Here is a 14,065-nt window from a genome sequence, read left to right as displayed (position 1 = left end):
GTTCCTTCCTGTCCTGCTCCTCCAATCACAGTCCTTCCAAGAGGTTCCTTCCTGTCCAGCCCCTCCAATCACAGTCCTTCCAAGAGGTTCCTTCCTGTCCTGCTCTTGGTCCTCACAGAACCGAGCCTTTGATTTGTAGAAAGAAAATCATTCTAAGCGAACAAAAGCAGAGACACAGCAGGCACTCCTTTACGGTGCATAGGGCCCATTCCGTTGGAAAAACTGGATGTGTTTTCATTAGTAATTCTGATAGAGGAGGTAAAGGGATGGCTCGGGGGTTAAGAGCATCTAATGCGCTTACAAAGAACTGTAATTCCAATCCAAGAACCCGTGTCAGGCAGCTCACAACTGCTTGCAACTCCAGAGGATCTAATGCCTCTGGCCGATAAAGAGCATCTGCACTCACACAAGCATACCACCCACCCCACACTCTTACACATAATTTAAAATAATAAAAGCAGACTATTTTTAAATAGATAATAATTCTGATAGAAATGAGAGATGAAGCACCAGTCTTTTGGACTGAACGAGAAGTCTGGAGCCACTGATCATAAAGCCTGGTACCTTCGCACTGGCCCATATTGGAGTGGTCGTTCTCTGGACCGCTGAGAACCTGTGAAACCCGCTGCCAGTCAGCACTGTCCCCTGAACTTTGGATCATGCCACAGATATTTTCCAATTCAAAATCGCAGGAGTCCATAAAACTCAAGGAAGAAGCTACAAAGGCAAGAAAGAAAAGAGATGTGAGCACTCATACACAGGATAAAAGTGATCACACAACTACAAAGAACATCACTTGAAAGGGAACATCCCGCTGACTGCAGGACCTGCCAACTGGGAACATCCCGCTGACTGTAGGACCTGCCAACTGGGAACATCCCGCTGACTGTAGGACCTGCCAACTGGGAACATCCCCCTGACTGTAGGACCTGCCAAACAGTAGACACATGTCTGTCCAGAGTCTTGTGTGCGTGAAAGCCCAGAGCCCAGTCCACATCTATTTGTAGAAACCGGAATCAACATTCCTCCTGTTAGCCAAATCTTTATGCCATAGCAAAGGTTATTTTGTCTCATTTATGGGACAACTGCATGTTTCGTTCTGGCTTAAAAGAGGTTTGAGTATAGAAACCGTTTGTATTTGAATTAGTAGAACCTCAAACATCTGCATGGGGTACATTCTTACAAGGATTCAGGCTGTTTTACAAAAGTAAACTTTGTAAGAAGAAAAGTACTGAAAACGTTTGGTAGACTGGGATCCAAGAGCTATTCTTTTAATCTAGCTTTCATAATCTCAGAAACCCAAATATATACAGAACATTTTTTTTTCCAGCAAGGCAGAAGAAATGAGTAGTTTCAAGGTACCCATCACATACTGCAGTTGTACAGCTGGTTCAGCTTCAAAAGGTCATAGTCACTGAAGTCCATCCGTTGGCCAATCACATCCTCGAACTCTGAGATTCTCGTGACGATGGTGGACTCGGTTCCATTCTGGAAAGCGGTTTTACTGTAGTGCATTACCGAGGTATAGTCATACGGGACGTTCAGGGAATCAGACACACTGTCATTGTAGATGTTGAAATTGTGCTCCTTGCCTGAATATATTTCCAAAACTTTCATTATCTTATGCTCATAAAGCTAAGGTGCTCTTACTAAACGCTTAAACGCTGTTAACTGAGAAATACAAAATGTAACAGAGAGAACTTTGCACACGTTATCTAGTGAGTGTTAAGGATTCCAGATACTCTTGACTTTGAACCTGACATCATGCACAGTTATGGTAGCAACAGTCAAACTAACAAACATACTTGCACTTCCGGGACAGTCAAAAGTCTAAGACTCTACCAACTGCTAATGGAGAGGATGGTTCTACAAAGCAGTGTAGAAACTTTCAGTCACCATCCAGCACTGATGGAGGCTTAAAGTGCTCACAGCAGACTTCTCAGGTGAGAAGCAGAACTTTGGGAGGTATGCTAAGATAGGACCCTACACTGATATCATGGTTAAGAGTCATTAGAAAAGATGGATATAAACCGATTGGTGGAGGCAACGCCTTTAATGCCCTCACTCTGGAGCCAAAGACAGGAAACCTGTGAGTTTGAGACTAGCCTGGTCTACAAAGTAAGTTCCAGAATAGCCAGGGCCACACAGAGGAAACCCTGTCTTGAAAAACAAAAACAAAAAAAAAACAAACAAAAAAAAAAGAAAGAAAGAAAAGATAGGCTTTGTTAAGGACTCCCAAGGCTACTGTGATACTTTATATTCATTAATTCACGGTGACTATACCTCATGATTGTAGTTGCTTGTAATATGAATGCTAATTATGGTCACCAAAAAAACTGTTTGTACGAGAGTGCCTGTACATAGCTTCTGGGAACCCACCCCCAGTTGGTTCTGATTGGTGAATAAAGATGCCTGCAGCCAATAGGTGGGGAAACAGATAGAGATTTGCCAGGCTAGGGACCCAGAGGAGGTAAGAGAAGGAGATCTGCTATGAAGGGGGAGTGTGGAAGAGAGGAAAGACGCTGTGCCTGAGAATAATGCAGTATAAAGATGCACAGCTGCCGTGCAAAGGAGTGAAGTTAGTGCAGCCAGAGAAGGCTGCCCAGCTGGGTCCAGGGCAATCAAGGTAGAATATATAGAATTTATAGAATATTTGGTTATTGGCAGGAAGTAGATTAACCCATGGAGGTTAGGAAGTGGCCTAGCGATTGTGCTGTTTAAGGCATATCAAAATATAAAGGCTGTGTGCGTGTCTTTCATTCGGGAATGTAAACCACTGGGGCAGGTAACAAAACTGCCCGCCACCAGGATTTATTTATTAATTATTTAATTCAATACATGGTAGAGTATTATATTTTTAAGATTGTACGTAAGTTAGTGTCTTATGAACAATGCCTTCTCACCAAAAAAAAAAAAAAAAATGCTGAGTAACAGGCATACTCATTGAGTTTACTTTAAATGAAGCAATAACTATGCTAATTATTTTATTAATGTGCATACAACAAAATATCGCCTTATTACCCATAAATATATAAAATTACAATTGTAAATTTAAAATGTGATATTTTTGAGTTACCATGAGCTCCAAAGACAATCATTTTAAAACATCAAGTTGAGTGTATTTAGAGAAGATACCAGGCTACTCAGCTCCCTGTAATTGGACAACTGATTGCACCTTGATGTCAGATGAATTGTAGACATGATGAAGTGTATCTGACCTCCAAAGTAACAGATACCCGTTGCCCGGCTGCTCCTGAGGTTTACCTGCTCAGAAGCTTGACCTGTAATTAATTCAGCATGCAAGAGAAACATACCTGACTGAATCCTGTCCCAAACTATAGTGACGTAATCATCCCGATCAGCGCGGGACTGCTCGTGCCAGAATCCCAGGGCGTGGAGGAACTCATGTTGAACTGTTGCTATTCTGTCACAGTTTGTCCCAATGGACAGCTCTTGCTTCCCAGCGTGATCGTTTCCCACTGAAGACCAGCACCTGGAACGGCACCAGGACCAGGAAGTTTGCCTCACTGTGGAGCCCCCTTCTTTACCTCATATGGCCTTCCCTTCTGAGTGGGAAACAGTCACGCTCATTTATTTTAGGGTCTGTGTATCTGTGTAGACGCGTTTATGCAGGTGTGCATGCGTGGAGTAGCCACATTGAATGTCTTCCTTCCTCCTTACCTTGTGAAACAGACTCTTCCACAGAGACTGAAGCCGAGAAATTCGCTTAGGCTGGCTAGTCGGTCAAGTCCAGGAACCTGTCTCTATCTCCCCAGAATGAAAAGCTGTCTCACACAGTTTTTTGTTTGTTTGTTTCACATAAAGCTGGGGATCTGAACTCAGGTGGTCTTCATGATTTTGCAGCAAGAATCTTAGCAACTAAGTCATCTCCCCTGCACCAGGTTGGCTGCCTCTTCCTCCCTCCATCCCTTCCTTCCTTCCTTCTTCTCTTCTTCTCTTCTTCTCTTCCTTCCCTCCCTCCTTCCTTCCCTCTTTCCCTCCTTCCTTCCTTCTTTCTTCTTTCTTTCTCCCCCTTCCCCCTCCTGCTCCTTCTCCTCCTTGGTTCTCCCCTACTCTTTCCTTTTTATAGTACTGTGAACCTACTCCAGGAGCCTACAAATACTGGGCAGGCCATCTACTGCTGTGAAAACATTATTTTATGGCTAGTGAGACCAGGTTTAAAGGTCAGACTCTGCATAAATAGTAGAGGAATTTGTCACCCCATCCAAAAGTCAAGCAAGATCTTGGACTGTTGTTTAGAAGAACAATTGTCTTCTCAGTGCCTTCGCAGGCCAACCTTCGAACTCACCCACTGCCCTTGAACACTGATATATAGTTAGCTTCTCCAGACCAAGGCTTGAAGTCAATGCACGTTTTAAGGCGATAGCGCTCGAACGCATTGAGGATAACTCCTTTAGCATTCATTTCTGAAAGAAGACAAAAGTGTGCAGTGAGATCTCTGTCTTTTATTTTTAAAAAATATTTATTTACTTATTTTTTATTTTTATTTTTCAAGACAGCCTTATATGTCCTTAAAATAAGACAGGATGCTATGGCCACTATGTGACTGTCTTAAATGGGACCTGCTAGTAAAAGCTTCGAGAGGAGAATGTCTGTCCTGTTTTGAACCATTCTGAGAACCAAGCAGAACGTGTACCAAAGTATCACAAACTGTAGAGACCTCTACCAACTGAAGCTGTTCATTTACCTCATGTCTTTACTACCACAGGTTTTGGCTAACTTTGGGTCATTTGTAGAAAGCCTGACCTGGGTCATGTAAGTAGCCCTTAGCATCTCAAGGATAAAGAACACTCCAGAACACCCCAGGATCTCAGCAAACAGTGATGCAATTCCTGGGACCCACATGGTGGAGAGGGCTTCCCACACACAGTGCGACACATGTGTATACACACTATACAGGAATAATGTGAGTTAAAAGACAATGTGAGAAGTGCAGTACACCGAGTGAAAGAAACAGGAAAAACTACAGCACCATAGTTACAGTGATGTAAGTGTCTCTTTATCTGAATGGGAAGATCTATGCTGAATTCTTAAACTATCATGGTTTCTAAACAATTGCTCCCCAAGACTGGGCTGCATCTCTGCCATCTGCTCACTCAATACCTTCCTCTTGGTTATGAATTACCATGATGCATGTGAGGTACAAGGGCTACATACATGCCAGGTGAGCACTCTCCAACATGAGCTGCTGTCCACCTAGAAAATGATTAGTTCTCAAGGAGACATTAATTTTTATTTTCCCCCAAAGGTGTCTTTTACATTGATGTTTGTCAGAGGCAAGAATTGCTTCCCCAGTCCACAGAGAAAAACGAGCTCACTACAGGTGACCTGGGCTCTTTGTGTTCTCGGGGTCTCTCTGTCATCTCTATATAGCTGTCTCTCTGCCATGTCTGTCTGTCTCTATCTCTGTCTGTGTCTCTCTGTGTATTCTACTGCCTGTCTCTCTGTCTCTGTCTCTCTTTGTCTCTCTCTGTCTTTCTCTGTTTCTCTCTCTGGGTCTCTGTCTCTGTCTGTCTCTGTCTCTGTTTCTGTCTCTCTCTCTCTCTCTCTCTCTCTCTCTCTCTCTCTCTCTCTCTCTCTCTCTCTCTCTCTCTCTCTCTCTCTCTCTGTCTCTCTCTGTCCTACATAGGCTCAGGCCTCAGGCTCAGGATCACCCTGCCTCTCCTTCTGGAGGACTACCGGAGTTACAGGTGTGCTCTCCTACTCCTAGCTCATGACTAGTTTCTTCTGTACAAAAAATTGTCTTAGTTATTGTTATATTCTTTTTACTTCCCCCACCCTTTTCTCCCGTGTGTGTGTGTGTGTGTGTGTGTGTGTGTGTGTGTGCATGCATGTGTGAGGATGCACATGTGTGTACATGTTCCTGTGTGTGAATACACGTATGTATATGTGTGGGGTGTGTGTGCATGCACATGCATTTGTTTGTGAATGCACATGTCTGTGATATCAGAACTCATCCTCCATTGCTCTTCTACCTTAGTCATTAAGGGAAGGTCTCTCAAGCAAACTCAGAGCTTTCCCGTATGGCTAGACACCCTAGCCAGCTTGCTCTGGGTTTCCTCGTCCCCAAGGAGGATGGAATTACAGCTGGCTCCCCAACACACACAGCATTTATGTGGGTTCTGAAGATCTGAATTCCCATCCTCATGCTTGCCATCTCCCCAACCCTCTGCTGACTTTTTAATAATTTAATACTAAATTAATAATTATTTACTTCCAGAAAACAATGAAAGATAGTGAACTCTCGTTAACATCTGGACTTGGCAAAATAAGATCCCGGCCAACTGCCATTTTCTATAAAAGGTTATCCTGTGCTTTTTACTCTTATTTACATCCTGCACTGGAGCTAGGGTTGGGGAGGTGGCCCTCGTGCTGCTCTTCTAGAAGACTGGAATTTAGCTCCTAGGACCTACAGCAATGACTCATAATAACAGCTCTGGGGGATTTGGTGTCTCTTCTGACCTCTGCAGGCACTGCACACATGTTACTCACTCACTAGGCATACACAAATATACATAACTAAAAGCAATAAAATGTAATCTTTAAAAAAAAAAAAAAACTTTCCAGTCTGGGAGTGATGGGTGGTATTCCAGGTCCTAGATTCTATCATCACCTCTACAAGAAATAAATAAATGCTTAAACATGGGGAGATGGTGTTTTAAAAAAAAAGTATCAGCAATGGAGGGATGGCTTAATGGTTAAAAGTGTGCATTACTCTTCTAGAGGACCAAACTTGGGTTCCCTGTGCCATGTCAAGTGGTAGACAGTCTGTAACTCCAACTGCAGGGGATGCATCCTCTTCTCTGAGTACCACCTAGACTGACTCATGTGAACACACACACACATATACACACACTCTCACATGCACATACATACATATACACTCATGCATACTCACACATACATATACGCACTCATACATACATACACACTCACACATACATGCACACTCACACACACAAAGGGAGAGAGATAGAGACCCTCCACACGCACACACACACATACAGAGTGGGGGAAGAGGGAAGGAAAAATACAAGCAGGGAGATAGAATATATATTAAAATAGCAATAAAATCTAGTATAAACCTTATTAAAACCTTATTAAAGAGTGCTTCCCTAATCTTTATGTCCTTAGCATTCAACACAAAGTAAGTTCTCCATCAAAGTTGACTGAATTGATTTTATATTGGTCAAAACCAACATATATTCAGTCAGAAATGTTTAAGATCTTTTAATTCTGCATTTTGATTATTTTTTAAAGTTAACATGTTTTGCCACACAAAGGAACAACAGCAACAATAAAAAGCCTTAACAGCACACAGGCCATTCTGGTAAACATTGGTCCTGTCATCTCAGGAACATGGTAGCTGCAGAAACTTCAAAGTGTGTACTAACCCAAGCTGTCTTCTAGAACATATGGAATGGTATGTGGCCATCTGTAGTGGTCTCCAATGATGGAATTCTTCACATGTGCCTGTCAAAAATAAGTGTGGAAAGGATCCGTTAAGTGAAATAGACAAAGCTAATCAACAATCAGTCTGGAAATAAGTGAAGTTTGCAGTTCTTCCTTCTAACTCAAACCAATGGGGCATGCATCTAAATTTCTACAATAATTTAATAAAATTTACAGATCAAAATAACTAATTGCTGTAATTAGCATAGAGTTAAAGAAGAAATGGTACTCAAAAAAAAGATTGTTGGAAAACACACTATAAGGACTGGTAGATGTTTAGATATTAAAAACACATAGGAATAGGCTGTCACACCCCACAGCTAAGACTGATGCTCTTGAACAGGATTTAAGTCCAGTTCTCACCCCCCACATCAGCAGCTCACAACCACAGTACACACACAGCATGCATAACTTCATGCAGGTACACACACACATACACAAAACATACATATGGTACACATAAACTCATGTGGGCATAAACACACACACATACATACATGTGGTATACATAAACTCATCAGGCTCTCACATGCACACAACATGCATGTGGTACACATAAACACATGCAGGCTCTCTCTTGCTCGCTCTCTCTCTCTCTCTCTCTCTCTCACACACACACACACACACACTCACACACACACACACATACACACACACAACATGCATGTAGTACACATAAATCTTTTAAAAAAAAATCTGAATCTCAGAGAAAAAAAATCAGACATAAGATAGATGAAAATTTTTCTGGAGGAGAAGCCTGGAAAAATGACTCAACTGTTAAGAGCACTCGCAGAGGATCCAGTTTGGTTCCCAGCACCCACATGGTGCCTCAGAACCCCCAGTCACTCCAGTTCCAAGGGATCTAATGACCTCTTACAGTTCTGATGGCCCCAGAAACACACATGGTGCACAGAGATACATGAAAGCAAAATGCCCATACATGTAAGATTAAAAATAGATAAATAAATGTTTTTAAAGGCATCCTAGTTTTATAATAGAAAATGAATAATATTTTTTTTTAATGCATCTGCCCTGGCAACACAATAAATGCCATTCCAGAGAGCAGAACCACCCAGGTGGTAAACGCAGCAAGGTCCTCACACTGGCTCAGCACATGCTTTAGCTGAGCCACCGCCTCAGCCCACAGTCACCTATTTAAAGAATGACCTTACTCCAGGAAATGGGTTTCAGGGAAACATTATGGAGATGGAAATGCAATAGTTGAAGGCCATTGCAATCATACAGGGAGCCAATGACAGGGCTTGGCTGCTGGGGAATATGACTGAGCCAAGACTGCTGGGGAAAGGCTGTCAGGAGGTGCTAATGGACTGGGAGAGGGCGGGGATAGGCCAGGAGCAAAGGGGACTCCTGAAGTTGTTATGGATTTCCTTGCGATGAAGTTTGTGAAGCAATGACAGGCAGCTGGAGAGGAAGGCTCTAGGGGAGGGTCAGTGCATACCTAGATTTGCTGTATCTTGTAGACATTCACATACAGTATGCAAATGGAGACTGGGGACGAGGGGGAGGGTTGGGGGGGAGGCAAGCAAGGCGGGCCTAGAGTTACCGGCTCACGGACCTTGTTCAGAGGTGGCACAGTTAAAGCCATAGCTCAGGTGAGATGGAGAAGCAGAGAGAAAGGGGCCAGGACCAAGAGGAAGCTTTCAGATAGCAGCTCCTCCCTATTTCCCTTCCTTCTATCCTTCCCTACCTCTTATCCTCTCTCCTGCTGTCTCTTCCTTCTCTTTTTTCCCCTTCACTTCCCTCCCCTCTCTTCTCACCTTCCTCTTCTGTTCCCTTCCCCTTCTCCTTCTTTTTGTACTATTGGAATCAAACCCAAGCAAGAGCCTCAGCATTACACTGTATCTCCAGCTTCTCTTTGACATTTTAACTTGAGTTTGGGTCTTACTGTGTAGGCTTTGAACCTACAGTTCTCCTCGCTTGACCACCTGAGCAGGTGGGTTTACAGGTCTGAGCAACAGATGTAGGTCATAGTTCATCTCTTTAAGGAGGATTTAAAAGGTTAGCCTCTGATGTGTTGGGGGCAAGAAGGGATCGCAGAATGTCTTGGGGAAAATAGTAGAAGTTTGAAGAGCAGAAAGCTCTACTGGATAATGTCTATGTGCAAGGGTGTGTATATTTTAAATTATGAACAATCTTGTTAACTTACTTATTTTTAAGTTTACATAAACTTCTACAATATAACAATTGTAAATGTATTATTGAGCATCTCTGAGTCCATCACCTACAAAAGAAGAGTAAGTTCTTAAAGTTTTAAAAATCTGGAAAACCAAAAAATATACCTTGCTCTTCTTTTTCAAAAGTGCTTAGGACACTGTACTCTTGTTTGGTTGGTTGGGTTGTTCTGTTTTTTTCTTTGACACAGGGTGTCACTGTGTAGCCCTGGATGGCCTGGAACTCACCATGCAGACCAAGCTGCCCTCAAACTCAGAGATCCATGTGCATCTGCCTCTCAAGTGCTAGGATTAGAGGAGTGTGACAGGGCACCATGTCCAATAAGATACTGAACTTTTAAGTCCTCTTAATCTACATATATATCTGCACATGTGTTCTTCTGTGTGTCATGATGGTTAGATCAGAAACTCAAAAACTGGTTTGGGAGAGCCCTTTCTGGACATCATTATTTATAGCTGATTTCAGTGGGAAAGTAAAATAACAATAACAATAATAATAATAATAATAAATATATTTTATGCTATATGCAATAATATAATAATATATAGTGATAGTGATTATATAGTACTATAATAATTATATTTTATATATAATATATTTTACATTATAGAATATATTCAATATATACTTTATTCACTATATCAAATATTATGTAATATATTTTCATAATTATAATAAATGATTATTATTATTAATAAAAGCCTAAGTTATTGGATATAGTTACAAATTCAGTTTTAGTTTACTCAACTAGACAAAATCAGTGAATCTCTGTTTTTAAATGAAAATTCTCCTTATTTCTGCAGTAATAAAAAACAGTCAAAGCACCACACACATGTTAAGAGATAGTGGATTTCACTATACAGAAACCTAAGCACTGGAGGATGAAGACGTAACTATATATATATAAGTCCTTCCAAGGCAGCGTACACTCCGAATTCGGGCTGCTGCACCTTCTGAAAGAGCGCCTGAGCCAGCAGCCCATCGTCCTTAGTACTCAAAGCTGGCGCTCAGGATCCATCACACAAGCATCATTGCAACTCACCTGGAGTCTGATGTCTCCCTCAAAAAGGTCCAGCCCCAAATCTAAGAGAAAAATTGAGATAAGCCATGTTATTACGTTGGCTTCCTGTGCTGCATAATAGATGATGTTTGGAAAACCTTCTAAGAGAGAGGGGCTCACAAGGCCCCACCCCTAAGGATCTGTAGACACTTTAATGGCTTCTTGGGGGTGGGAGAGACATTGTCTTCAGGGGTGTAGCCACTGAAGCGCATGCTCTTGTGATTGACCCCCTCACCCGGCCTTTGTAACCTCGATGAAGTTCTTCGGTTCACAAGAGGAAAAGCAAAACTGAGCAGGAAAGCAGAGGTAGGGGTGGGGGGAGGGTGAGAGGATGGAGCTTGGCGGGAGTTTGGGGAAACTGGAGGGGACAGAGAGGGTAATGGGTGGATATGATCAAACACGTCATATACACGCATGAAAATGCTGTAATGAAAGCCATCATCATATATAAGTAAAACATGACAGTAAAAAACTTAAAGGGGTCCCTGAAAGATAGCTCAGCCAGGAAGAGGCGCCTGCCACCAAGTCTTGACAACCTGAGTTTGATCCCTGGGGACCCATACGGTAGGGAAAGAGAACCCACCCCCAGCAGTTGTATACACAAACACACACACACACACACACATACACACACGCTAAAAATGTTTAAAATATTATAATAAAAAAAAAGAATGAAGAGCCACAAACCTTCATTGATATCAAATATGTCTTGATCGATTCCCCCATCTATGTCTTTGACTGAAATTGAAAGGAAAAAGAATCTCATTAATCACATAATCAGAAGGAAATGCTTTTGCCTCGGATGCTCCCTTAGCTTGCATTAGTTAATCGATGGGGACTCTAATCGATTGAGCCTCCTGTGAGCCAGATTGGGGACTAGACAGGAGACTTTTGAGTGTGTGCTCCGTCCTTTCCACTTCCTTGAGTGTCAGGGGACTTTAGGGGGAAGACATTGCTCACTGTGCACGTCAGTAAGCACAGCTCAGGAGTCGGGACTAAGTAGAAAGTGAAAGTCTGAAACTCTTCACCCGGAAAGCCACTGTAGCGGCCTTTTTACACTTCTGTTTTTCTGATGGGCAGATGGGTCCTGAACAGCCAGTGTTGGTGCTGGAGCGATGGCTTAGCGGATGGCTGTTCTTCCAGAAGACCCGAGTTCAATCCGAAGCACCCACGGGGCAGCTCACAATTGTCCATAGCTCCAGGGGCCCAGACACCCTCATACAGAAATAAGTAAAGATAATTAAATCTTTTTTTTTTTTTTTTTTTTTAAAAAAAGCCAGCATTCGATCACAGTTCAGCACACCGTTGCCTGGGTTCTGCATCTGCTGTCATGCCTTCCACTCGGCAGAAGTACACGTTTGGGGCACCTGCTCCTTTGATTCAGCGTGTGACTTTCTTGCACTGTCTAGAGCAAAACTCAAAATAGACTTACCAAACTTTTCAGGAGCTGGCTGGGAAACAAACACCAGGAAAAAGATATTATTACAAGGCTCATGGTATAAATGACATTTTTGGCTCCAACTTTGGATCCCTTTGATTTACTTAAAGCTATTTATTTATTTATTTATCTATTTATTTACTTATGTGGTGTCTGTATGTGGTGGACAGAGGAAACCTTGCAGTAGTCAGTTCTAGTCACTTCTCCCTCTGTACCGTGTAAGTCTTGGGATAGAACTCAGGTCATGAAGCTCAATGGCTAGTGCTGAGTCACCTGCTGAGCCAGCTCGGTATTTACTCCTTAATACCAGGTCTCTCTGTAGCTCACGCTGGAACTCACTTTGTAGTCTAGGCTAACCTTGAACTTGCTGCCATCTTCTTCCTTCAGCCTCCCAAGTGCTGGGGTGACAAGCACGAGCCACAGTGGTTCTAAGTTACACCCAGGCAGTTCTTTTTGTTAATAAGATACAATACTTCCTTCCATATATCCCAGACAAAGGATCTAGAGTTTGCCTAACATTTTGACCAGACAGATTATTCTTCTGTTGCATAGAAACTGAAGTTTCCTGAAGCTTTCTGTTAGACGAATTCAAAGATAGAGACAAAAAAAAAAAAAAAACCTTCAAAGTTTGAAAAGAAGGCAGTACATACAACTCGGTCCCTCTGAAAACACTCACTTTACACATGATCTCCTATGAGACTCAATGCTTGGCAAAGTTACAACCTTATTCCCAGTTAACTGTAGGAACTTTGCCTAGCTCCTCACTCTAATCATGTTTACCATTGTGCCTCAACCAGGACGCTACATCTGAAAACAATACCAAATGTCTAAGCAAAATACCAATGAATAGATTTTGTGAGTTTTTAAAAATACATACCCTGTTTTGTTGTTGTTTTGCTTTTTGTTTGTTTGTTTGTTTGTTTTTGAGACAAGCTCTTTCTGTGTATCTCTAGCTGCCCTGTAAACCAGGCTGTCCTGGAACTCAGAGATCTGCCTGCCTCTGACTCCCAAGTGCTGGGACTAAAGGCACACACCACTCCCACCTGGCTAAAATACACATACTTTTAAAAATAGATTGTAGGGGGCTGGTGAGATGGCTCAGAGGGGAAGAGCAGCGACTACTCTTAGGAAGGTTATGAGTTCAAATCCCAGCAACCACATGGTGGCTCACAACCACCCGTAATGAGATCTGACGCCCTCTTCTGGTGCGTCTGAAGACAGCTACAGTGTACTTACATATAATAAATAAATAAATCTTTAAAAAAAATAAAATAAAAATAGATTGTAAACAAATTACTGAGTTGCATGCCCAATGAGGGGGAAAAATGGAATCAACATCGGAAATTTATTTGGGGGTGGTGGGGGTCTGTACAGGGGCCTATATGTGTGCGGCTGTTTCAGAAATCAACAAGTGTCATTCTTTGGGAGCCATTCACCTTATTTTTGACACAAAGTCTCTCACTGGGCCCCAGGGCTCACCAGTTAGGCTAGGATGGCTGAGCACCCAGCCTCAAGGAGCCCTGCGTCTCTGCCTCTCCAGCACTGCATACAAGCACATGTTGTCATACCTGGCCTTTTATATGTGTTCTGGAAATCAAAATGAGTCCTCATGCCCGAGATGGCAAGCACTTACTAAAGGCAATCTCCCCCAGTTTCTCAGAGAAGTTCCTTAACCAATGTGATCTAGAGAGAAGTCAGCGGAACCAGTGGACAATCTGTGTGAGTTATGCCTGGGTTCTCTACACTTAAGGTAATTTATTTCATGGTCCTGAATCTTAAATGATCTGTGTGGTGAGGTCATCACCTGATTTGGATGAATATCATGAGTTATAAGACACCATGCCAAAACATGCTGTAAAAATGTAATGCCGTTTCACATGGGTATAAAGTACAATTGCAAA

The 14,065-nt window shown here is 42.4% G+C and overlaps 1 protein-coding gene across 1 annotated transcript in view; it reads right to left on the bottom strand.

The window, feature by feature from the left end:
• Mep1b (meprin A subunit beta) overlaps positions 1 to 11,692 on the bottom strand; it is a 22,848-nt gene extending 11,156 nt beyond the window's left edge. Inside the window, exons 1-7 of the mRNA XM_031366272.1 lie at positions 11,414 to 11,692; positions 10,709 to 10,749; positions 7,416 to 7,494; positions 4,310 to 4,427; positions 3,315 to 3,493; positions 1,374 to 1,592; positions 565 to 717 (exon numbers count right to left, since the gene is read on the bottom strand). Coding sequence (XP_031222132.1) covers positions 565 to 717; positions 1,374 to 1,592; positions 3,315 to 3,493; positions 4,310 to 4,427; positions 7,416 to 7,494; positions 10,709 to 10,749; positions 11,414 to 11,492 — 868 coding nt within the window. The 5' untranslated portion in view covers positions 11,493 to 11,692. The remainder of the gene's footprint in view (positions 1 to 564; positions 718 to 1,373; positions 1,593 to 3,314; positions 3,494 to 4,309; positions 4,428 to 7,415; positions 7,495 to 10,708; positions 10,750 to 11,413) is intronic.
• Positions 11,693 to 14,065: the final 2,373 nt, after the last annotated feature.

Source organism: Mastomys coucha, unplaced genomic scaffold, assembly GCF_008632895.1.
Source record: "Mastomys coucha isolate ucsf_1 unplaced genomic scaffold, UCSF_Mcou_1 pScaffold13, whole genome shotgun sequence".
In the NCBI taxonomy this organism is placed as follows: domain Eukaryota; kingdom Metazoa; phylum Chordata; class Mammalia; order Rodentia; family Muridae; genus Mastomys; species Mastomys coucha.
Note: the sequence above shows the minus strand (reverse complement) of the source record. Positions and strands in the feature narration are given on the sequence as shown.